The 23,765-nt window shown below is 37.9% G+C and overlaps 4 protein-coding genes across 6 annotated transcripts in view; 2 read left to right on the top strand and 2 right to left on the bottom strand.

The window, feature by feature from the left end:
- The first annotated feature begins 8,567 nt into the window (after positions 1 to 8,567).
- On the top strand, positions 8,568 to 9,653 carry LOC114875701 (biogenesis of lysosome-related organelles complex 1 subunit 4). Its single transcript, XM_029186304.2, has 5 exons — positions 8,568 to 8,748; positions 8,854 to 8,925; positions 9,002 to 9,223; positions 9,285 to 9,459; positions 9,546 to 9,653. Exons 1-4 carry the CDS (start codon positions 8,668 to 8,670, stop codon positions 9,375 to 9,377), a joined length of 468 nt encoding a protein of 155 aa, XP_029042137.1. The 5' UTR covers positions 8,568 to 8,667; the 3' UTR covers positions 9,378 to 9,459; positions 9,546 to 9,653.
- Positions 9,654 to 10,103: 450 nt separating this feature from the next.
- LOC114877148 (thrombospondin-1-like) lies at positions 10,104 to 11,316 on the bottom strand. Its single transcript, XM_029189365.2, has 2 exons — positions 10,728 to 11,316; positions 10,104 to 10,637 (listed from the first exon to the last, which is right to left on the bottom strand). Exons 1-2 carry the CDS (start codon positions 10,906 to 10,908, stop codon positions 10,444 to 10,446), a joined length of 375 nt encoding a protein of 124 aa, XP_029045198.1. The 5' UTR covers positions 10,909 to 11,316; the 3' UTR covers positions 10,104 to 10,443.
- A 90-nt stretch (positions 11,317 to 11,406) lies between these two features.
- Positions 11,407 to 13,066, bottom strand: LOC114877141 (transcription initiation factor TFIID subunit 11). The gene is made up of 5 exons (XM_029189352.2): positions 12,583 to 13,066; positions 12,247 to 12,506; positions 12,080 to 12,167; positions 11,913 to 12,009; positions 11,407 to 11,846 (listed from the first exon to the last, which is right to left on the bottom strand). The coding sequence occupies exons 1-5, from the start codon at positions 12,724 to 12,726 to the stop codon at positions 11,713 to 11,715; spliced, it is 723 nt and encodes a 240-aa protein (XP_029045185.1). The 5' UTR covers positions 12,727 to 13,066; the 3' UTR covers positions 11,407 to 11,712.
- A 366-nt stretch (positions 13,067 to 13,432) lies between these two features.
- Positions 13,433 to 23,765, top strand: part of LOC114877193 (serine/threonine-protein kinase tricornered) — a 36,508-nt gene continuing 26,175 nt past the window's right edge. The window contains exons 1-2 of one of the 3 annotated variants that reach the window (XM_029189461.2): positions 13,433 to 13,834; positions 16,222 to 16,355. In XM_029189461.2, coding sequence (XP_029045294.1) covers positions 13,833 to 13,834; positions 16,222 to 16,355 — 136 coding nt within the window. In that variant the 5' untranslated portion in view covers positions 13,433 to 13,832. Of the gene's footprint in view, positions 13,835 to 13,899; positions 13,985 to 16,221; positions 16,356 to 21,295; positions 23,748 to 23,765 lie in introns of those variants that run through there. The other 2 variants (XM_029189479.2, XM_029189451.2) reach the window with 2 other exon arrangements.

Raw genomic sequence — 23,765 nt, 5'->3', positions numbered from 1 at the left:
TACTTATCTATACATATATTTACGTAGATTTTTGCTTTTTATTCCTAACGCAATATTTTTTAATTTTGATTTTGATTACAGATCTGTAATTAATAAATATGCAATTGCATATTTGTCCTACATACTTATACTACTAAGAATATCTACCTATCCGAGCGCTCGTAATTATATTAAAAATTCGCTTAAATCTAACGCTTCCTAATTAAACACTGCAGTGTTTGACGATTATATCTTAATAACTATATATATATATAAATAAGTCCAATGAATTTGTTGATTTTGTTGTCCTCACCAGAATACTTCCTAAAATAAAACTGAAAATGATTAAACATAATTTAAGAAAATAATAAGGCTCGTGTAGCCTTAATCATAAATTTACAACCTGCCTGAAAGAAACAGAAAAGGATTAAATACAATTTTCGAAAATAGTACGGTTTAAATATTACCACTTATAAGAAGCATTTTTCCTTTTCAATCATTTTCACCTTGTTTTACTTAATTGGCTACATTGCATTCCATTTATGGACGCTACATTTCTTCCAGTCGATTATACGATATTATTATTTCATACTTCCTATAAAGATATTTCTCTGTAACAGAAACTGATTAATTGAATCCAGATAAAGACAAAAAAAAAATTAATAGCTGGAAAGAAGATACATTAGTAACAATAAAATTTTATAAAAGTCAGAGTGGTTGTTAATAATTCAAAATCAATTTGATACGAAATATGAATATGAAGCAAACTTCACTACCAAAATAAAGAGAAAAAAATTCAGAAAAATATATATTTGAGTTAAGTGATTTGAGTTAAGAACATTAATTATTTCATTTTATTGTATTTAATATTCGTTCATTTCGCGACAAACAGCACTCAATATTTTAATTGAAACAACTGCCTTTTACTGCAATATATAGTACGTACAACCACGACTCTACTTGACTTTATTGCATTATATTATTCAATGCAGCTTTCAATGCAAATTTATTGTAAATGGAGAAACTGAAAAAAAATTACGAGTGGACTTTGCTTTTCAGGAAAAGAATTTGAAAATTTATAAAAGTAATTTAATTAGCTTCTCCGTAAGCTTGAAACAAAACATCGCGATCAAAAATTAAAACTAAGCAACTCGAACAACAATTATCCACTACTTTTGTTTAAATAAAGTAGAATTAAAATTTAATAAGCTATCTCGAATGAACAAATATTCCTTGAAATAATTTATCACCAATCATCACAAAATAAAATGAACTTTCATTTTAAATAAAACTTTGAATAAAGTTCTATTTAAAACTTTATCGTATTTAATGAAATTCTGAAAACATTAAATTCATATATTATTTAACAGTATTTCCAACAACCGAATGCTCAAAATTTTCAAAATTAGAAAAAGGGAAGAAAAAAAATGAGGGCATAGCAGTGGGAGGGAGGGTACAGGGGAAGCTGAAAAGAAAAGTTTGACTGCCCATAAGAGCAATCCCTAAGCAAACCCTATAACACAAACCGAAATCACACGCAACACTAATTTCAAAATTGCAAACATTCTGAACTATGACAAAACATCGGCTGGCAACGAAGGGTCTCACGCCCCCTAGTCTTACGCCAGACGCTACATACCACCCACCCCGCCTGGACGTCGTAACGCCAGGACAGGATGCACCCCTTCGCTAAGAGCGCTACCCGCCCGTCCAACACGTTGCATCCAACGGTGTCAGATTGACGGACGCCCATAGTATAGACAAAAGGACTACAGTTTAGAATATGGTAACATATTTTCATATGTTCCGTATTCTAAAGCTGCGCCTGCAAAGGCCTAGTAATGCATGGGTTTGTCTCCCATGAGATGGTGTTCACGGTCTCAGGCCGCGGAATCCTTAAAAGGACTCCCACCGAATGTGAGTCATAGTTACTTCCACTAATTAACAATCGCGAATTCATTCGCAACACTAAATTCATTAATTATATAATATGTACAAAAGCGTACGCGTGTAGGATGCTCCATTATGCGCAACACTAAGCTGAAAAAAAGAAAAAAAGGAAAAACGCGAACTGTAACGCAACACTACTCAAATCTACCGAATTTTGTAAGACGCAACACTAATCTAGAAAAGGGGTACAGCCAATCCAAGGCTGTACCACGGCAGCTGGTCCATAGCTGCCTTATGAACCATGGCAACTCCACTGGATCGTTTTTGGGCATTTCTAATGCAAAACGCGAATATTCATTACCGCAACACTAATTAGCAGGGAACTCTATAAACTAATGAAAAGCAATCGCGTATTTACCTATAAGTCGCAACACTGGGAAACAATCGCGCTAATGTCATTCGCAACACTATCTTTAACAGACATGCAATTAAAATGCAGAAAAGGGGGATTCTCAAACCGTGAATTTTTTACTCGCAACACTAATTTCATTAATTATATAATATGTACAAAAGCGTACGCGTGAAGGCTGCTCCATTATACGCAACGCTAAGCTGAAAAAAAGAAAAAAAGAGAAAACGCGAACTGTAACGCAACACTACTCAAATCTACCGAATTTTGTAAGACGCAACACTAATCTAAAAAAGGGGTACAGCCAATCCAAGGCTGTATCATGGCAGCTGGTCCATAGCTGCCTTATGGACCATGGCAACTCCACTGGATCGTTTTTGGGCACTTCATCATATATCGCAACTCTAATGCAAACGCGAATATTCATTACCGCAACACTAATTAGCAGGGAACTCTATAAACTAATGCAAAGCAATCGCGTATTTATAAGTCGCAACACTGGGAAACAATCGCGCTAATGTCATTCGCAACGCTATCTTTAACAGACATGCAATTAAAATGCAAAAAAGGGGGATTCTCAAACCGTGCATTTTTTACTCGCAACACTAAAGCAATGAACATTAAAAAGCAAAATTCTCAAAAATCTTAAAGCAATCAACATTGAAAAATTAAATTCTATTTTAAAGCAATGCAAGAATGAAACGCGATATTTAAAATTCGCAACACTAAATGAAAATCGCGATAATCATGCATACGCAACATTAAATTGAACCGTGATCGATATTCATTCGCAACACTAAATTGAACCGTGGTCAATATTCGCAACACTAAATTAAAAACGCGATTTGCCCAAAATCATGGGGGTCACGGGCCCCCTCTTCTCCTGCAATTACAAAACTACAACTACAGGCAAGCACAGTGACAAAGTAGTAACGATAATGATTTCCCATCCTTTTTTGCAAAAGGATGCAAAATCATTAATAGTTCCCCTCTTGAAAGACAGTTTGTCGGGGCGCTTCGGCATGTAGCCTCTTCTTTTTTCGGGCGGTCCACCCACCTGAAACTTATATCTAAAGCTCGAGACTTGCAAATTCGCAACACAAAAAAAAACAATCAACAAAAAAGAAAAATCGCGAAACTCTAATTGACACGTGCACGAAAAAGGACTTTATACATATAAGTCGCTGTTCGTGCACACGTGCCGTGCTCGAGCAGAACTTGTGCGTTTCGTGCCATCGCGATCGCGTATGACGACTTATGAAGTCGCCAAAAATTTGAAAAATTGTACAGATAGATCAAAGGCAAACGGCATACTCCATTCGTATCGATCGTATCGTCAATTCTTCAAATATATTCCAGGTACAGGTTGATCACGCGAAATCGCGCCTACCCGACCAAGAGACTGTGACAACCTGTCCCGGCCCTACCTAATTACAATCTATCACACACACGCCAGAAGGTATACTACCTACCTACCTAACGCTATATTTAAAAAAGGCAAAATCACATTCTCACGAAAATTCATTCCACGACCCCCATACACTCCACCCGGGCGCAAGAGCCTAAACTAGGGAGAACGTCCCGGGACGCCTCCGTCACCCGAGTTTCATCTCACATCACACTCTACGGTACGTACCATTTTTCACTGAAATCGTCTGGCAAGGCTAGCAATCATTGCGTATAATGATAATTACAAAATTTAATTAACTACTTTGATATAGAATATATTTCATAATAATGGTAATAATCATGGTAATAGTAATGGCAATATAGTAATAGTAATGGTAATAATATTATTTGGTTTGTACGTTCATTGTACATCTTGTTGAATAAAATATTATTTCAAATTAAAAATAAATGAAAAAAGTTATTAAACCGACGCAATCCCACAGCCTAAAAACACACACACCATATGTGGAAATTACGTCGTGCACGGTATACTAACACAATGCCAGCCGCTTATTAATTATTATTCTTATGAACTAGGTCATCGTGCCCATTGCCTCTACCCATCCAAGTAGCACCTGAGCACGTGAATGGGCTTTGGCAATAAACACGGAAGGGGTTAAACCTGAAAATCCTGATCTACAAACATGATTAGTACATAAACATCTAACGGGCTAATATTTCACTATTTTAATTTAATAAAAGTGACTCGACTTTGTAAATATTGTATAAAGCTTTAAGAACAAATACTGAAAAGTAAGATAGAGCAACTATGACGCAAAACATGGTGCACTGCTAATATCAGCTGGCAACGAAGGGTCTCACGCCCCCTAGTCTTACGCCAGACGCTACATACCACCCACCCCGCCTGGACGTCGTAACGCCAGGACAGAGTGCACCCCTTCGCTAAGAGCGCTACCCGCCCGTCCAACACGTTGCATCCAACGGTGTCAGATTGACGGACGCCCATAGTATAGACAAAAGGACTGCAGTTTAGAATATGGTAACATATTTTCATATGTTCCGTATTCTAAAGCTGCGCCTGCAAAGGCCTAGTAATGCATGGGTATATCTCCCAGAGATGGTGTTCACGGTCTCAGGCCGCGGAATCCTTGTAACTACTTTCATTAAATAAATAATACATTGGATTGAGTTTAAAAACCAAAAGGATTCCCACCGAATACTAGTCAGTGCATCGTCACATTTACTCCCGCGCTAGAAATTTTTCGCAACACTAATTTAAGAAATGCAAAATTCTAATAAAAAAGAATTTGATGTCTCTAATTAAGAATTCTTTGTAGTGAAAAAAGAATTTATTGTGAAAATTAATAAAACATCCTCGGGCGACTCCCTCCTCAGAGTGAATTTTCAAGAATACGCAAAATGTGTTGAAATAGATCACTCTGACTTGGAAATCTACCCGTCACGAATTGTCTTCTTGTACATGAATTGTTCATTTTTTCATGAACGTGTAAATAAGTTAAACTACTCGTAAAAAATTCTCAAATTATATTTGAATTTATAGTGTACAAAATGTAATCAGATCAATGTAATAGCATCATTAATATGTATATCCAGTATACGTATTACATAATACTATCAATATTATATTACTTTGAACTATCGCAATGACTAAGTCAGATAGTATCTGAGTTTTCAATTACAGACAAACTAAATAAAATTGTTTTAGTATTAAAATATTCTAATTCCACATTTAAAAACATTTAAGAACATTTAAGAGCATACATATATTTCATAAATATCTATTGAAATATGTGGAATTGAAATGATATTAAATCGCGGAGTACAAGAAGACCTAGCCTGAACTAAATGAAATAAAACAATAAAAATGTTACAACCCATGGATATGATTAATAACCATACCCATGGTCACTATGCTTGCCAAACATGTATACAACTAGTAGCCCGTGCCGATTCGGACCATTCGTCCTACGACATGATTGGGCACCAGAGGAACCATAAAACATGCAACTCACCGTTCGCAGATATACTCTTCTTCCGACAGTCAAGTAGGAGGATGGACAGCACCAGGTAGGAGGTTGCCTTGTAGGAGAAGATTCATCTGTAACAAAAAAAGAAGAATTACGGTTAATTTTGAAAATTATCAATTTTTATTCTAATAAAATTAGATATGAAATTGAATTTTATAAAATATTAGCAATTAAAAAGAAATCTCAATTATCAAGTGTTGAAATTGAAAATTATTCTATTTTAATAAAAAGCAATTAAGTGACGTACCAAGACGGAAGTCGTGAAGAAAGCCATCATCAGGATATCCAGGAACTCGGCAAAATAAAAAATTCATCTGTAACAAAACAAAAAAGAATTACGGTTAATTTTGCAAATTGAAAATTATTCTATTTCAATTAAAATTAATTAAATAAAGTAATAAGATACTTACACTCTTTCCTCATGGAGCAACGCCCAAGACTCCTCTTCAGTGGTGCACTGACTCTAATACCGGATATATCGAGCAATTAAAAAAAAAAATTAAAAATAAAATATAGATATGAAATACTAGTAACGCGACCGTGAATAATTTTCGGCGAACAATTGTAGTGACTCTACTTTCACGATGAAAAAGGGAAAAGCAGAGTCGCGATACTCTAGAAAATATTTTATAATACGCAGCAAACACTGACTCTACTTTCGCGTGATTTCTAATTGTACAAACGCAACTCTATTCAGGGCCAGTTCACCCTTGAAAAAATCTAAACATTGGAAATATGTTCGTACAAACACTGACTCTACCGACCGCCTTGCTCGCGGCCACAACAATTCCTGGAAGAAAAGATTAGTGAGGAGGTTGGGGATGGGTGGAAATATACAAAACAAAACCAACATTCTTCTTATTGAGCATACGTTAAGGAAATATTGTTATGTGTAAATGGAAATATCAGAGAACACGAATATTATTGAAGTTGAATATTGATCCTAGATTATCTCGTAATAACGAAATGTATTAAATAATTGTTGATAATTATTCTAATGAATATTACAAGGATAAAAAATCATTGTTAAATACATATAATAAACTATTTTATTAAAGCAGTGGATTTTTGTTGTTGAGATTGTAAGCATATTAAAAATTGTTGGAAATTCTATTACGTAGTAATTTATAAATTATCTAATTCTTTTCAATAAGCAAAATCCAATAATTAATCATGCTTAAACAGCATGTGATTTAAAAACGTGATTCTATTTTAATTTAAACTTGCATCGAAAACTGGATATTATAATATAATTACTATGATTTAACAAAAATAGATTGTTTAAAATAATTAATAATTGCAGAAGAGAAGCAATCATTTGCAGTAGAATACGAATTATTTCAATTTTGTTCTAGTTTAAAACAAATGTATCAAAATACTGGACGAAATTATTTAATAAAATGAAAAATTAATTATTCTTTTTCTATGAATTGGTTAAAGAAAAAAAATTCTCTAATCTTTTCTTTCTTGACTTTGGTAGCAAGTAATTATCAAAAATGCTTACAATTAACAACGACTCAATAAAAGACAAGTAATAATAAATGTTAATCATTGATTAGAATAAATTAGAACAATAAATTCTTACGAAATTCTATTTCAAACCCATATCATGGCGTCCTTTCAATATCCATCAAATATCTGTAACAAAAAAGAAATACGAATTTATATACATAAAATGTAATCAACAATAATAAACGATCGACCTATAATTTATGCAAAAGATTTTAATAGTTACAATGCTCACTTATTACTTATACGGAAGGATGCTCTCAACACGTCTTGTCACTTCGACGTTCGCGAGAGAAATGGCGAGACCTTCCTTCCCGACGAAGACCGGTCGGCACCGTTTCGGTATTATTCGGTAATGTTCGTCCCCAGCCGAACCGAAGCCGGTAGACGAACAGATCTCATAATATTACGATGCGCAAGAAAGAACGTTATTAAATATCAAACAGTAAATTGTGTGAAAGAATATTAAAAACGATCAATATTGGTTAGGAAATTAGCGATATAAAAGGGAAAGTAATTTAAATTCTGCTGTTCCAACCTCATTGTACAATCGCGGCAAGAGCACAAATTTTCAACTCTTGTATTTTTGAAGAAAATGTCGAATTAATGTCAAAGATCAAGAATCTAGACTTCTCTTCGATGGTTTTTTCTGTTTTTTGTACTTTTAATACCCGATCGGCAATTTAATTTAATATTTGAAGATAATTTAATCTTACCTGTTGCAGACACGTGGAAGACGAACGAAGCTTCAAGACGACTGTTGCACGCCACCACACTCCGCGCATTGCACCCTACAACGATAAACCTGATTGGTCGAAATGGAAGGACGCCATAATAGACGACCAATCACAGCCATTGGTAGAAGGTTCGAAACTGTAATGCTAATCGTAATGGAATCGTTCATACAATAAATATCAGCGAAAAAATCGAATAATGTACTTTTTTTAGCAACACCTGTCTTGTATTATATTTTATATTATTGTAATTATGTAATAAATAAAGGGGAATATTGCTTTAATAACACTTTCCTATGGCGTGATTTTGATACAAAATATTTAAGAACATATTATTTCAGATATAAATTTTGACACTTATAAGGATACAAGTAGTCGTACTAAAGTTTGAAATTATACTACATGAAATTAATAAATCACAACTTTAAACAATAAACTTTTATATGGAAAAAAATCAATAACTGATGATGTCAAAGTAATTTAAAAAAAAAAACGAGAATAGTAAAGAATAATTTTTCAACTGTAAAAAAAGGATACCTGTATCCTTTAAATTACCTGTAAATTAGGTTTTACATTTGATTATTTTATTAAAATTTTATCATAAGAAAATGGCACCCTGGATGTTTAAAAGTACTGTGTCAAAATTAATGAATTTGCCATTTGAATAAATCATTTTAAAGAAATAAAAATGACTTCGCACACTACTCCAGTTGTTGAAGAATTGGCCAAAGATTATGCAAGTTATGCAAAATTAGATTTATCCAATCAGGCAAGTATTGTGTTTAACATAACCTCTACGTACAGCTGTTGAATCTTACAGTTTGAAAGGAGTATTTGTCAAAATATATAAATGAAATGTAAAATTATGTCGTAGATGAAAAGTTTTCACGATACGATTGAAGATGTGATGATGCGCTTAGAAGAATTCCAATCAATCATTGAAATGGTTAGAAACTACTGTTCACATTAATTAGTAATTTTCAATAAATGGGCTAGATGTATGTTATATTTTATGTTAAAAGGTTCAGTCTGAAAGTTCACAATGCATGGAACAACATATTCCAAGATTGCAAGATATGCAGCAAGAAGTCATAAACCTCTGCAGAAGAATAGATGCTTTAGAGCACGTTATTGCAATGGCTAATGTAAATCTAACTACATTAGAAGCTGCTGTTGATAATGCAGAAGCTGAATTAGGCATTTCTGATAGACTATTTGGAATGTTAAATCCTTTATCTTTCTTTGTAAGTTCTAATTAAATATCTAATGTTGATTTTTCAATTAATTTACTATGTTATGTTTTAGAAAAAAGCTCAAGAGCCCATGGTACCAACTAAACTACCAGCATTTGAACCTCCAACAATTTATAGAAGTGATGATTATTTCAAAAACGAATAAACAGTGCATTTTACAAAGAAATAATATCCATTAATTAGTCTCATGCATATACATATGTCAGATGTTAATGAAATATCTAGAGGTTTGTAATAACAGATGAATTTTATATATTTCTTTTCAAACACAGAGCAGATATATTTCAATATATTCAATTACGATTTTTTTCAGGATAGATACAAAATGTTACAAATGAAACTTATTATTATTATCCAGCTCTAATATATTTTGTTTATTTCAATTATAAACATGCAGTAAAAAGTATGTTTTGAAAAACAATGTTAACATGCTGCAAGAGTACATGTCCTTAATTGTGCTTTTTTCTCGCCTAAAAGACAACCTCCGCTTACACAGTGCCTCCATCTTGTAAGTTTTCCAACTCCACAAGTAACACTACAACTAGACCAGTTTCCCCAGTGATCCCATATTTTTGGCCCCTCTCTATCTAATTTACCTGTCATTAAATTGTTTATGTATTAGTTGTCATTCGTTACCAAAGTAAAAATTAATGATAAAATTATTAACAATATTTTATAAATTACAGTTTTCTAAATAAATTGTATAGATTATATATTGTAATTCATAATGTTTGTTACATGTGTTTTATATAATAAATTTCTACTGTTATAGCATATAAATTTGTAAATAATGATTATAAAAGTTATTTTAATAAAACTATCGTTATCAGAAATTTAAATATTTCCATATAAATTAAACTATACTTTTTTTATCTTTCTTAACGATGTTCTTGACTTTTTCATTTTCTTCACTCGGATTATTGTTCCCTACAGAAGATGTTTGTGTCACGTATTGCAAATTTTTGTTTTCAGTGTTCACGATTTTGGATACAGAAGATGTTTGTTCCTGTGAAGGGACTATTATGGCATCGTTTAAAGATTTCTCGGACTGTAACATTGACGTACATTCCGTAACAACAAAAACGATTAATAATAACTCAACAAATTTTCTCAGCAATTTGTTTAACATTTGCATTACTAATTAATTATCCGCAATCTGTTATCACTTCAAGTCGGATTTATTACCGCTTGAAATTATCTGAAATTTATTATCAAGATTTAATGCCAAGCCAGTGAAGAAAAGTTTTAGAATCGCATTGTTTTTGTCGACAAGTTTTCATTTGTGCTTTCTTCAATCCTTTTGTGCAATCCCCCGCTAAACAATGGCGCCAACGAACTTGACGGCCATTTCCACAGGTCACGCTACATTTACTCCAATTGCTCCAGTTATCCCATAATTCACCATCTACAGTATTTAAAAAGTTATCAATATTAACAAACCAAAAGAAGAAAGCATGTTACATAAATTCTAGATAATAAACTCTTATTTACTTACGATTTTCGGTATCTTTATTGGTTTCTTTAAGAAAATCGTTTAGTCCTGTATTATCTAAGTGAGAATTAATTTCGTCTGTATAACTGAATAATTTACGACGATGATTTTGAAAAATCTCATCGCAAGATGAGCATTGATAAGATCTCAAATTTGATAATTCTTTACTGTGCCCTCCTGGCATTAATTCGCGGGACTATTCGATTGAATTTAATTGGTATCATTACAAAATTATATTAAAATTGTAAGAAGCATAACTGTTTGAAATAACTGACTTTTAAGTATCTATTTTTCTTAATATTATATGCAAAATAATGCAACATGATTTTCTTCCTATTATTTGCCGGACATTTTTGTGTGGAATTTCCATCTTCCTTATCACGTATGCTAATTTTACAAGCTTAACGTTAAAAGTTAGGAAAATTTTAATAAATCAAGTTATAATGTACCATTCGTGTATTAAAATAATTGCCAAAATATTTGAAGTAAGTTTTAAGACACTGCCCGTCGATCTAGAGACGTAAAAGTTTTCAAATTTCATTACATCGTTGGAATCTTCTGAGAAAACGTAACTGAAACAATGTGTTAGTATTAGAGTAGATAATAATCGCATATCATACTAATCCTGGTCAATATTCTGTTAATTCGATTAAAAATAGTGAGGAAAATAATTTTCATTAAATATGTTCAGGTTATTTAATACCCAATAAAATCGAGATAACGATATTTTTGATATTCGTCTTATTTCGTATGTATAAATATAATAGCTATATAATGGAAGTTATTTTTTACGCGAATACAAATAATATGAGTATTTCAGTGTACACAAAACATTTACAGCAGATATTTGTTACACCTCTAATTGAAACTCGTTTGTACTTGCTTCTAAATTGGCTCGCTTCTGTATCATGCATTTATCAAATTTCTCTTTTGTAGAAAAATAACAATCTTCTAAATTAACGTATATTTAACATTAGCCACGAAGTATTCATAGCCTAAAAAACGCCTTATGAGCACGACCATTCGGAATCTGTCCTTGAAGTCTTAATCTTCGAACGGCTTCCCTCAAATGTTTCGGTTGTAATGGCCCTGTTTCTTGATGAGTTTCCATAACATCAAGAGCTACAGTATTAAATTAGATAAATACAATTTCTCTGTGAAAAATGTTAATCTAAAGTTCAATTTTACCTTCTTCTACAATTTCTCCAACAAACACCTTTGCGATACCAGACATAGCAATAACTACATTCTGTGATACAGAGCAACCTGTTATAGTTTGCATAATCTATAATAAAGAACGTAATCGTGAAATATTTAATAGCACAAGATAGTATAATTAAAGAAGAAGATATTACCCTTTTTATCGCTGCTTTTGGAAAAGCAGCTCTTCTATACATTTCATATCTGTCCAATTGATCTTCAGTAAAATTTGAAACTAATACTCTGTTAGGAAATAAACAAATATATTTTTATGTATTTGTAGAAAATAGTAAATATAATAATGTAAAAGTTAGACATGTACTGCATCTTTTCTCTCTCTTCTTCTTCCAACTCTTTCTTGCTTTTTTCTTTGCTTTCTCTTCTTTCTTTAATACTTGTTGGATTCGCATGAGGTAGAACTATATCATTTTCAAACATGTCCTCTGTAGCTTGATCTTCTTCTCTCATCTCAATTTCATGTTTAACAATTTCCAACTGATCTTCCACAGCTGTGCACAATGAATTGGATCCTACTTCTTCAACATCAGATTGAGATTGAGAGCTCATGGCATCTGATTCTACCTAATAGTTACCCAAATTTAAAATAGTAAGATGAATTAAACTTAAAAATATTATGATTTGTGTGTTATAATTATACCTTGACCTGCATACTATCAATATCCATTGACTCCGCATCCTTAGTTCCAGAATGTGGAGAAGGACTACCCTTCTCTTCCTTTTCCTCCACATCTATGTGCTCACTTTCATTTCCAGAGTCCTCTTTCCCAAATATGTTATCCATTGTATAATAAAATTTATTGACGTGTAACAGAAATCATTAGAATACAACGAAGATCATATTATTTTAGGTTAGGATAGTTGTTACAAGGGATATGAAAGGCATTTGTATTTTAGGAATGAGCTAGAAAAGAATACTTTATTCAAAACAGGGAAAATAAATTCTATCGGCAGGAATAACAATAAGTACGTTTATTTCTTTATATTAATTCGACTTTTGAAATAACGTCAAATCCCCTCTACTAATCCTTTATTTACATACGTTTTGACAACTCCATCATGATTTTTGGTATAAAAAAAATTGATCAAAAATAAGTGTACATATTATTTTATACAGTATTATTAATCATAAAATAAGAAAAAATAATAAAACTTGTATTATTATAAATATTATACATATATAATTTAATTTTTCTTGTGCGTGGGACACCTGTGATCTTTCATTTAAATTGTAAATACCATATTAATCCGAATCATTGAAATTGGGAAGAGTCATTAAAATAAGAGTAATTAAAAGCCTCGAGGAAGGTGGGATATAAACATTTTCCAAAAAACAGATACTTTTATAAGTTTTGGTAAAAAGAATATTTCGACGAGTCAAAAGGACCTTAAAGTTGAAAAGTGGCGCCACCTGGCGGCGGAATAAAATTTAGTCGATGGTGTCGCGACGCCGCGACGTATTTGTCAATATCTCATCGTTTTCACAATTTTCACGGTCCGTACGGGTTCGTTGTAAATCAAATCGTGATTATTTGTCGGCCATCGGTCCCGTAGTGATTTCGGACAAAGGATATTCGATATTTGTCGCGGGTGGAGAACAAGTTCGACGCGGCTGAAAAAAGTGAACAGAGTTCTCGGCGCGGAAAAGGGAGAACGAGAACTGGCCGGGACTCTGAACGATAGCTGGTAGGTTGGTGGTAGTCTCGTGAATATATTGCCTATCTTTTCTCGAGGATCGCGGGGAGCGGCGGTAGTGAGTGGAGTGGAGTACAGTGAAATATCAAAGATCGAGAGTAACATCGAGCGAAATAGCTGACGCGATATCCTTGTATCGAAGAATCGAATAAACGGGCCTACGAATGCAGCTTCAAGACGGAGTCGCGTATTAAGATGTGAGTACGGTGTGCCTTCGAATACACGACGTTTCACGGGCGAATTATGGCGAAAGGAGAAGAAAGGGTTTCGTTGGCAGCGAGCATTGCATCCGTTACGACGTCTCTTCACCGAGTGTAAGACAGTGGAAAATACTGTCTTCGTAGACGGTACGGAAGACTGGCGATAACCTAACAAAAAGTATTCTTGTAAACACTAATCATTTCCATTCATCTCTGCGTAAGATCCTTTATTATACGGTTCGCGTTTGACGCGCGTACGCCTCTTTTCACGCATACTGTCGTACGTTTTATCAACGGGTATCGTTCTACGACACCTTTGTGCACGAATATCGTGACAGGGACGCGAGTGAAACCGGTCTCGTCTCTTTTTCGAGTGTCTCTCGATACGCTCCTTGCTCTCTTTCCTCCATGAAAACGTCACTCTCGCTTCACCTTCAAATTTCGCTTCGCCCTAATTCATTATTCGACTTCTCGTTTATCCTCGATCGTATCGCGATCGAACACTGGCTACTTTTTTTTTAAAACTCTATCGTGTGAGATACGCTATCGTTCTCGTTTCTATTTTTTAAACAGTGCAAATTGATACATAATTGAATAAAAGCAAGGATTAGACGGGAGAAAATAATGGTAGGTAGGAGAGGAAGGCTTTTCAGCGTCGCAGCGCAGGATACGCAGGTTAGAAAGTAGCGGGTTTCCAAGCGGAATCGATCGGGAGCAAGGTATGCACGTTGCTCTAGGAGATCTATGCGCTGTTCGGATATAGAGGGATAGTCTGTTTGAAGGGAGGGCGGGAAACGTCGCGTTTACGTAGAGGCTAATGCAAAAGGGAGCGTCTTTGAAACTAAAGGTGTAGCGACGGTCGTTGGCCGAAGGAGAAACGAGCCAAGAGTATCGCGAGAGTAGAAGGAGCCTGTTTCGCTACGGGAAGCGAGTCGACTCTGTTCAGCCTATGAACTTCCAAGCGGTTCCACGAACAAACGATAACGTTACGCTAACACGCACAGGAATTAGCCTGTTTTGTACTTTCGATCCTGGCCTTTGTTCGCGTAAGAACGTTGCTCGTACGTTACATGTCGAGTGATTTTTCAGAAAAGCAAAGATCACGTTTCTGCGTTTCGTTTTAAGAATTCGAAACAGCGCCTCCCCGATGACTGCAAATACTTTCTGCTCGCTAGTTTAATCCGTACGAGTCCCCTTGCCGGCGGAGAGGTAGAAGACCGCTTAATCGTTAAGCGGGGCAAAGCGTCGCGGAATAAGAAAGAAGTATCGTGACGCGAAAGCTTAAACGAGCGAGCAAAGTGGTCGCGTGCGAGATATAGAATACGTGTTTACGACAATCGGCATCGCGGAGGTCAATATACCGTTAGAGACACCGCGATATATCCTCCTCTCCTCTCCTCTCTTCGCTCCGTTTTACAGAGCGCATCACGCGTGGCGCCGCCGCGCCGCGACGTCGCTCCTCGGTTCGTGAGCACCCGCGTGTTTCCTATTTTCTAAAATATCTATTTCTTCTTCGCGTCACTCTATCAATGCGTTACTCGTATAGTTGAACCGCACAGGATGCAGCCAGATAACGTTGATATTCTCTACGGACACACCGTTGTTGCGTTCACGCAACTTTCAGTTGTACTCGCGTTCACGGGACGGGCAAGGTCGCGAACTTGCCAGAAATCGAGTTGTACAGATCGAATACTTTGGTAAGTCGAAGAAGCTCGATTCCTTTGTCCTGAAAACGTTCTCTTATCTAGCATGCCCGATAATGCCTTTTAGAAGGCGTTCCTGAGAAGACTTAAAGTACGTTCGAGCGTTTGAAATGTTGTAAGCAGGCAAAGTATTTACGGTTCGCGATTCGAATAGGTGTACACGTATTTCGGTTAGCTATCAATGAACTGTGTTTACACGTGTAGACGTCGCAGTCGGTTCGCGCTTTGTCGTTTCTCGCTGCGACTGCATCGGGTCCTTGACTCGACTCTCTGCCACTGTCAGTAAGTAAAGCGAAACTTTATGTAAGCACTTTCTACCTGCGAAGGCATGAAAAGACGATCGGTAAAAAACAGCCTGTTGTGGCGAACCGCGATCGCTTGGAAATAATGTCGTGGGTGTTCACCACACGAACCGTACCACCTTCCATCCTTGCTCGAATTTTCTTCTAAACGACAGGGGTAATCCTTTCACCGCGGTCTTTCGTTCTTTATTATAGTCGTGAATCTGATGCTGAAATTGATTGCTAGTTTCGAGTCTGGCAGAAGAAAATTAGAGGAGAAAGGATTAGTTCTCGTGTAACATATCGTTCTATTTGTGTATCTTTACGCGCACGCGTACACACGTCATAAGGTGATCATCCTAATAGAAAATAAAGATTTGCGATGTCTGTTTTATTGCAGGTGCGAAGAGGCTACAGAAGTGGAGACGCATCATCAGCAAACGGCAGCAACAACGATGGGCGTCGCCGAGGATGAGACGCCGTCCTCTTTGACTTCTCATCCGAACCCTAACGTTAATAACCCCAATCAAGAAGGTACGTGTCCTATCCGAATTTTATACTTCGTTTCTACAGAGAGAAAGTTTCAAAGTAAAAAAAGGAACAAAGGTAAAAGGTTACTCACTTTCGAAGCAAAATTATGAATACGGCAATTTATCGAAAGAATAAGAAGAAAATCAGCTGTCTCTTTCTTAGCATTCATAATGTACCATGTTCGTTTCAAACTTGTACCATTGGCTTCGAAGCTTTTTATTTTCTTCAGAAACTCGATTTTACGCCACTTATTTAGAAATAGTTTGATACTTACGACAATGGTTCTCGGGTTACGCGAACACGGAGAAGCTGCTTTTTTTACAAGTTTCTTTTATGAGATCTCTCGGCGCTTAGTTTTTTCTATCGTTCGCTTGCTCGAGATACGTGAATGGTATCATTTTTTTATCGTCTTCCTGAAACCTGTTCCTTTTTTCCCGTTTCTTCGGCGGAGCTCACCGTTTCCATTGATGGACTTCGGCGCTTAAAGGGGATATTTTTTATATTGCATTTCTTTATGCTTAAAGGGGATATTTTAAAATAACTTAAAGTAAATGTTTCGCGTCTTCAAACGATTAATTGACAAATTGATAATGTAAAGTGGCGACTATAAATGGAATATACGGCACTCTTCCGGATTCGCGATCGACGTTAATCACGACTCGCGTTAACCTTGCACATTCTCGCGTTTTAACTTGAAACCAAGTCTGAACGCAAAACGCGCGCTCATTAATCCGTTTAATTATGCCGACGCGGAAGCAGTAAACTCCCAATGCGACAGAAGCGTGCAATGCCACTTCTCACCCAACGATCACCGTACCGGACCTAACGATCGCTATCCTTTCTTGTCTCTTCCGTGCTGTGTCCTATGCACACATTACATTTCCCTTGGTTAAGAAAAGGTGTGTGGAAAGAAGCTTCCCACTGTTCTTCCTACACGTTCCTTTTCCTCGAGTCTACTCTATATTCGTAGAAAGATGGATTAGCGTTAGTAGGAAAGATAATAAAATTCTAGAGCTAGGTGTTGGTAAAATAGAAACGTTTGCACGCGGTCCTACAGTGGAACAAAGTTAAATAGTAATTACCGTTATCAAACGTGACTTTCCTTTTTCAGTTTTACATTGCCTTCGCTTATAGTTATCTGGATTAGTTCTTGTACTTTGTCCAATTTTGTTATTCGTATTCGTAACGATAACGAGTGTCCTCGCGAAGAACGAATCGTCGAAGGACAACCTGTCGCGAATGAATAAAGTGTCTTTTGTGACGTATGTAGTTATACCAAGGAAAAGTTTTATCATTTTGACCGTATAATATGCGTTTTTTCAATGTATAAACGTGACTAATGGAGAACGATAGTTACGAGGTCGGGAAGATTTGTTCGAGCTAGTTGATGAAAATTGCTTTGTTTCGCGTGACCATTCTCCTGCTTGTTCATCGATCGCGTTAGCCATTTCTGAACTGATACGAGTAGGCACACGAAAAATTTAAGGTACGCCGTGTGAAATCTGTGCTAAGACCGAGATACTTTGCCGAGAAGCTATTCTTTTAAGCACAAAGATTACGATACGTATAAAATTGACGATAGAAATTGCAATCGAAGATATCCTGTGCTAGATGTTTATCTATACTCTTACTTCCGCTATTTTACCATCGAAGCAGGTTTTTTCCGTACGAAGGAACGGTGCTTTTGTGCAATGGCGTCTCTGAAGTGGCACTATCGTTAACGTAGCATCTAGTTCGAACAGTATTCGAACAACGAAAGATTTTAATTAGATCTGTTTGACGTTGTCGATCGTTCGCGTACGATACGGTGCAAATTTAAACTAGGTTCTCAAACTTTATGTTTTTCTCGGATTCTTTTCTTCTCTTGTTTTTCTGCGTCGTATTTTCCAAGCAAAGAAATGAAATAATTGCAGAGAAGATGGATCGTACACAGTGTGCGACGTATAGTTTGTTGCGCAAGATCTATTGTTTTCACGACTTGTCTGGAAGAAATGGAAAGTGTTTGGCTTCCTGTTAATCTTCCCTGTGATGCACGGGAACGACTTTCTTCGTGGAAAGTCTTTTGAAATGTTTGCGAAAATCTATTCGCATTAAGCGTATCGTAGGTGAACAGATTAGTTTATGTTGAATCGAAAATTGATAGGCATCTGGCTCGAATGGGCACAAAGAGCTAGCCAAGAGTTTCGATCGTGTTAGCGGTATTATCTGTTGGACAGGTTTACCTGCTGTCGCTGGTTGATAAGGTAGATATCTTCGAAAGGCGATCAAACTAAGCACGCTTGGGAACGATGCCGTGTTTTAGGAAAATTGCCGAAAGCCTCCACGCAGCTTGCTATTGTTAGATTCTACACTATTGTTAACGCCTACTGTGCTACCGTTATTAGAGTGGAAATCCTGCTCGTTGGTATTTACGCGATCGCTCTACCGATTCTTTTTCTTTTCTTCCCATGAAAATTATCCGTTCTATGCTTGGTCCGCCATTACTCGTCGAAGAACAAGTTTAAAACGACGTATTTTTGACTAACGTGAAATGGTTTCCCTTTCGAAAGGAGAATGTAAATTTTCAACTGGTCAACGTTTAAATAATCCATCTCTAGAGCGGACTAAAACAAAACTGAAACAAATTCAATCTCGCGGAGAAAGTACAACGACAGTTTTCCACCTTGTAGATTATACAATATATTCTTGGTTGGTAAAGTAACAGTTCCGCAATATTTTCACCTGGTATGCGACACGTAGTGGAGCACTGCAGTATTTCAGTTAGGTCGGACTGCGCTTTGAACCGCTGCCAACAACGTCTTCCTCTTCGTCATCCTGCTTTTACCTCCTCGTCTCTCGAGCCTTCTGTAGCCCGGTCTTCGCGTTCGTTTCACCTCTGGCTATTCTAGGTCAAGTGTGTGTTTTAACGATCAGCGTTTACGATGATTTTTCGATTCGAAGATCCAGAGTGATCGAGCAGAAACCATGTGGTTGACCGATAACCAGGTAATCTTCTCAGCACCGTTCTCTGAACGCATCTTTTCGCAAATGCGATCCGCGGCATGCCCTAATTTCGTCTCGCAGTACATATGTCGAATCAAGCGTCGTGTTTTTCATTGAATTTTCTCAATTGTAATCAGTGGCACGCGTGTCAGAGTCCTATCGTCGTCGGTAGGACGTTAAAGAGCTACTTTCTTTTCCGCGAGAAGAACAAACAACAATAGAGTGCATCGTTCGATTCGTAGATCTTATCCGACTCGTTTCATTCCATGTTTTCTCGCCGACTCGGCTAGCGTGCGATTAAATTACAGTAATTAAAGGTTAGTTAGGAAGATTTGGTCGCGATCGGTGGAAGAAATCGCGAGACTATTAGCGCGTGCCACGTGCTCGAATCTTTCGGTCGAACAATTCAACGCATTCGTCGATGCCGAACGCGTTAACAAATGCGGCTAATATGCGAGAACATTTTCAAAGTAATCTATACACGGAGGGCACTGTCTTTAATGCATTGCATAAGTTACACTCCTTACGTCGGTGGCGCCTCTATTTTTACACCGAGAATACCGTGCTGGCGTCCAACCATTTTACGATTAATTACTGAAATCGGTGCAGCTTCTGACCGACGACGCCGATCAACGTCCGCTCTAGACATCTTGATTTTACCGTCGTCGCTTTGAACGCGAAGGCGTACTCAATAGTGAACGCTTATTGACATTCGTGTCAGATCTTCGCGGCAGGACGTTGAAATTCAATTTCTTTTTTGTGATATTCTTATATTTTCGTGTCGATGTGATTTCATTCACCGTCGATACGAAATGACGTAAATGAATCCCAGCTAGCGATGATTAACAATTTCCGATCTAAAGCCGAGCGTGATAAATATTATTGCGATCGAGCATTCTAATCTGGACAAATAAAAGATAAGAAGCGTGTCGATCGTTTCTGCTATATAACAATATCAGTTTTTCGACGCGTCTTGGATCTCTGTTTCGTCTCAATGCAATTTATCTCTGAATGCTAGCACTGTTTCACAAAGTAAATTTTCATAGTGGATTTTGTAAACATTTATACTATACGATTGATATCGGAATATATAACCAGCACGAAATGTAAACGATGTCGCATATAAATGAATTCTTGTTAGTCGCTTAAGTGATCATTATCGGGCGTGTATCAAATATCTTACGTATCATTCATATCACTTCAAACCAAATTTGTTATTTTTGAGATAAGTAGAGGCGAAAAAAGGAATATTGCAAAATTAAAAATTTTTAATTAAAAAAAGAAATTTTTTTTTCAAGAGATTTTGCAACTCGAAAGAGTACATATCAACGGCGGGCAAACAGGAAGACGCGGGAAGAGCCGTGAAGTCTCACTGAACTCGATCGGACACGCTTTCTGTTTTTACATCGTCTTTAGAACGAGCGGTTACGCTCCCCGCTCGAATAATAAATACAACGACTTTCCATTTTCAGCTTAAACGATGTTTCGTCGATTGCAAAAAGAAATCGTGGGTGGATCCTTACGAAATCGGGCTTTGGCCGGCGACCAAACACGCTTCGATCTTACCGGGACGCTTTCTCGACACCGTAGACGCGAGTTTGCTTCGCGTTATCGTTCGTTATCAGCTGAAATCGAGGAACTTCGATAATGCAGGAAAGTATTAAAATTGAAACCGCATCGAGTCGAATGACAAGGTTACGCGTTGCGGGCTCGAAACGCGACGGTTAAAAAGATTCGAACGTTGGCGCGCTAGGATCGCGTGATCGCGGTATGCAGGTAAACAAGGAGCTCGCATGCCCTTGCGGGCACGACGATGCACGGGGCGAGAGGAATCGAGAAGGGTAGAACCGCGACGAGTCAGGTTAGGCTGTAGGTAACCGCACAAGAGCCGCGCTTCTCTGTCAGTCAGCAGTCACGGCGCGTCAGCTGAGGCGAATGCGCATCCTTCGTTTCCCTTTTTTCTGCTTCGCTCCGTTTTTCGTTCGCTCGAAAATCGCCCACGAATCGTGTCCAACGAGTACGTGTGTCGTCTCGCGTACGTGAAAACGCGTTCCGTGTGCAGTTCGGTGCGAGCGCAACGTGTTGCTGTTGGCCGGGAACGAGAGAGGTGAGTTGCCGCCACCGCAAACCTATATGTATACACGCATGTACGTTTGTGTTGGTCGCGACGTTTCCCAGTTGTGTATTCGCTAGGCGAAAAGAGTTAGCTAGAAGAGGGCAAGAGGAGGAAAGAGAAGATAAAGAAATGGTTACGAAGTACCGAGTGCGAGAGGGAGTTGACCGAAGAAAAAGTGTTGGCGTGGTGGGGCGGTTAGCGACAGTCTACCACCGCACCGGTAGTGGTAACGCGGGTGTCGGTGTTGCTTGAAGGTGTATACGCGTGCACGGATACAGGTCTGATACACTAACACGAGTAGGAACTAGAGAGAGAAGGAGAACAGCAGGGAGACAGAGGAGAGACGATCGGTAGACAACGGTAGAGGAGTGGTAGAGAAGCACGGAGAGCAAGTTGGCAGAGACAGTGTCGAGAGAAGCGGTCGGTGGCAGTTCGAGTCTGTCGTCAGGTCGGGAGACGCGCGGTCAGTATCGAACCGTTCGCGAGCTTCGCCACGTTTTTCAACGATTTTTCTATTTTACTCTTACTCGTGTTTGCCGCGGGCCGAACGAAGTCGTACGATCCACTCGTTTTCTTTCACCACTTACATATCTCAAGATGGGTTAAACGGTGTTCCCGCAACGTTGTGCGATTTCACGCAAGACCGGTAATTCGATTTCATACGTATACCTGGTGTGCAAACTTCGCAGTGTTTCCAAGTGCAAACAAGTGTGCTCGTTGCGAGAACTCGATCCTTCGAATGCACTGTACGGATCGAACGATATCTCGCTGGTTCGTGTACTGCTCGTTCTTTCGGATAGATCGTTTCGATAAGAGAGGAGAAAGAATATTTGCTTGATCATCAGGAAAGAAAGGTGTAAAAGAAAGAGATACGCGTAGGTACGAGTGTGATTCGGTTCGAACCGAATGAATCGTGCGCGTCGGCGACGACGTCGAAGACGAGGACGACGGGGATAGTTGGATAGTCGGTTGGTTGTCGAGGAGACGCGGATAATGCGGCAACTACGTGACCGACCGAGCCACGTTCAACGATTCAGTGGATCAACCTCGACCTCCAAACGTATTGTCCACGGGGAGTATAGTTTCGAAGGATTCGTCTAGCCAATTAGCTAACGAAGGACAAAAGAATATCCTTATTCGCGTGCGAGACTTCGAGTCGATCGTAGAAAGATTTGTTGGCGTCGACGAGCAGATTCCTGCACCGATCTAAGAGAAACCGTTAATCGAGACTGGATCGGATCGTGCAAAGTAGGACAAAGTGCAATAATCCTACTTAAGAAGGAACCTATGCCGTGTGTACCTTCGCGAACCGTAGGAAGCCAACGACGAGGATCTTCGAAGGATATCGTTGGATCGCGGTTTAAAGGTCGTTGCTTCTTCGATCCTCGAGTATTCGATGACCATTCCACGGTAGCGTAGTATTTACACAGGAAGTCTCCTACGAAAACGAAGTACCTACTAATCTACCAAATAAATCAATTAGTTCTCCTCTTGATTAAGAACAATTTTACACGTATAACCGCATAATTAATCGCGCACAACGAGCAAGAAAGAAAAAAAGACCTAGTAGGAACCGTATCCAGAATACGGAAAGAGTCGATCGAGGTATGTGCAACAAGTTAAGGGGGAAGCACGTGACTATAACTACCAAAGCAAACATCCGAGCGAGCGTAGATAAGGGGTTGGAGGCGACGACCGCAAACCTACAGATGCGCGCAAAAACCATCCTCCTGCGTAATCTTTGCAGCTTGTCGCGTGTCGAGTCAAAACTATAACTCGCTGGCCGAGTTATCCGAAGGAAGCTTCGAAAGATTGCATTGTAATCGGTGGTTGATTACGACCAACGAAAAAGCGTGGAAACAACAGGAAATCGTGTGTATTCGGAGACGATGCATCGTACCGGTCGAATTTCCGGTACAAGCGCAACACCTTGAATGACTTTCCCGTTTGTGGCTTCGTTTTCGACTCGTCCGACGAGAGGGCGAGACAAATGCCCGTCGCTTCGGAAGATTGGGTGCCGCACCCGGCTAAAATAACCAGTTCCATCACCACCGTCAAAGGTGCCACCATTCAAAGCACCACCACTGCTTGGATGTCGCCTTACAGCAGAGCAGCACCCTCGGAACGTTCTACCCCCAACAACAATAATAACAATAACAACCACAACAATAACAACAATAATAACAATAATAATGGTGTTGTTATACTGGAGGGATGTAGACCGCCCGCCGCGACCACGGCCAGAAGATTCCTTAGGTGGTTCAGTAGACTCGGCCAACCACCGATGGGAAAGTCAGGTAAATTGGAAAATTCTG

This window comes from Osmia bicornis, chromosome 4 (genome assembly GCF_907164935.1).
Source record: "Osmia bicornis bicornis chromosome 4, iOsmBic2.1, whole genome shotgun sequence".
Taxonomy (NCBI): Eukaryota; Metazoa; Arthropoda; class Insecta; order Hymenoptera; family Megachilidae; genus Osmia; species Osmia bicornis.
This window is presented reverse-complemented; position numbering and strand designations above follow the sequence as displayed.

Bases quoted from the DNA above. Each gene is read 5' to 3' on its own strand.
- LOC114875701 (XM_029186304.2), top strand. From the start codon at position 8,668: ATGACTTCGCACACTACTCCAGTTGTTGAAGAATTGGCCAAAGATTAT. The intron at 8,926-9,001 runs GTTAGAAACTAC...TTATGTTAAAAG, and splicing joins TCCAATCAATCATTGAAATG to GTTCAGTCTGAAAGTTCACA. The intron at 9,224-9,284 runs GTAAGTTCTAAT...GTTATGTTTTAG, and splicing joins TAAATCCTTTATCTTTCTTT to AAAAAAGCTCAAGAGCCCAT.
- LOC114877148 (XM_029189365.2), bottom strand. From the start codon at position 10,908: ATGCCAGGAGGGCACAGTAAAGAATTATCAAATTTGAGATCTTATCAA. The intron at 10,638-10,727 runs GTAAGTAAATAA...TAAATACTGTAG, and splicing joins CAATAAAGATACCGAAAATC to ATGGTGAATTATGGGATAAC.
- LOC114877141 (XM_029189352.2), bottom strand. From the start codon at position 12,726: ATGGATAACATATTTGGGAAAGAGGACTCTGGAAATGAAAGTGAGCAC. The intron at 12,168-12,246 runs GTACATGTCTAA...ATTTCCTAACAG, and splicing joins GAAGAGAGAGAAAAGATGCA to AGTATTAGTTTCAAATTTTA. The intron at 12,010-12,079 runs GTAATATCTTCT...TCTTTATTATAG, and splicing joins CAAAAGCAGCGATAAAAAGG to ATTATGCAAACTATAACAGG.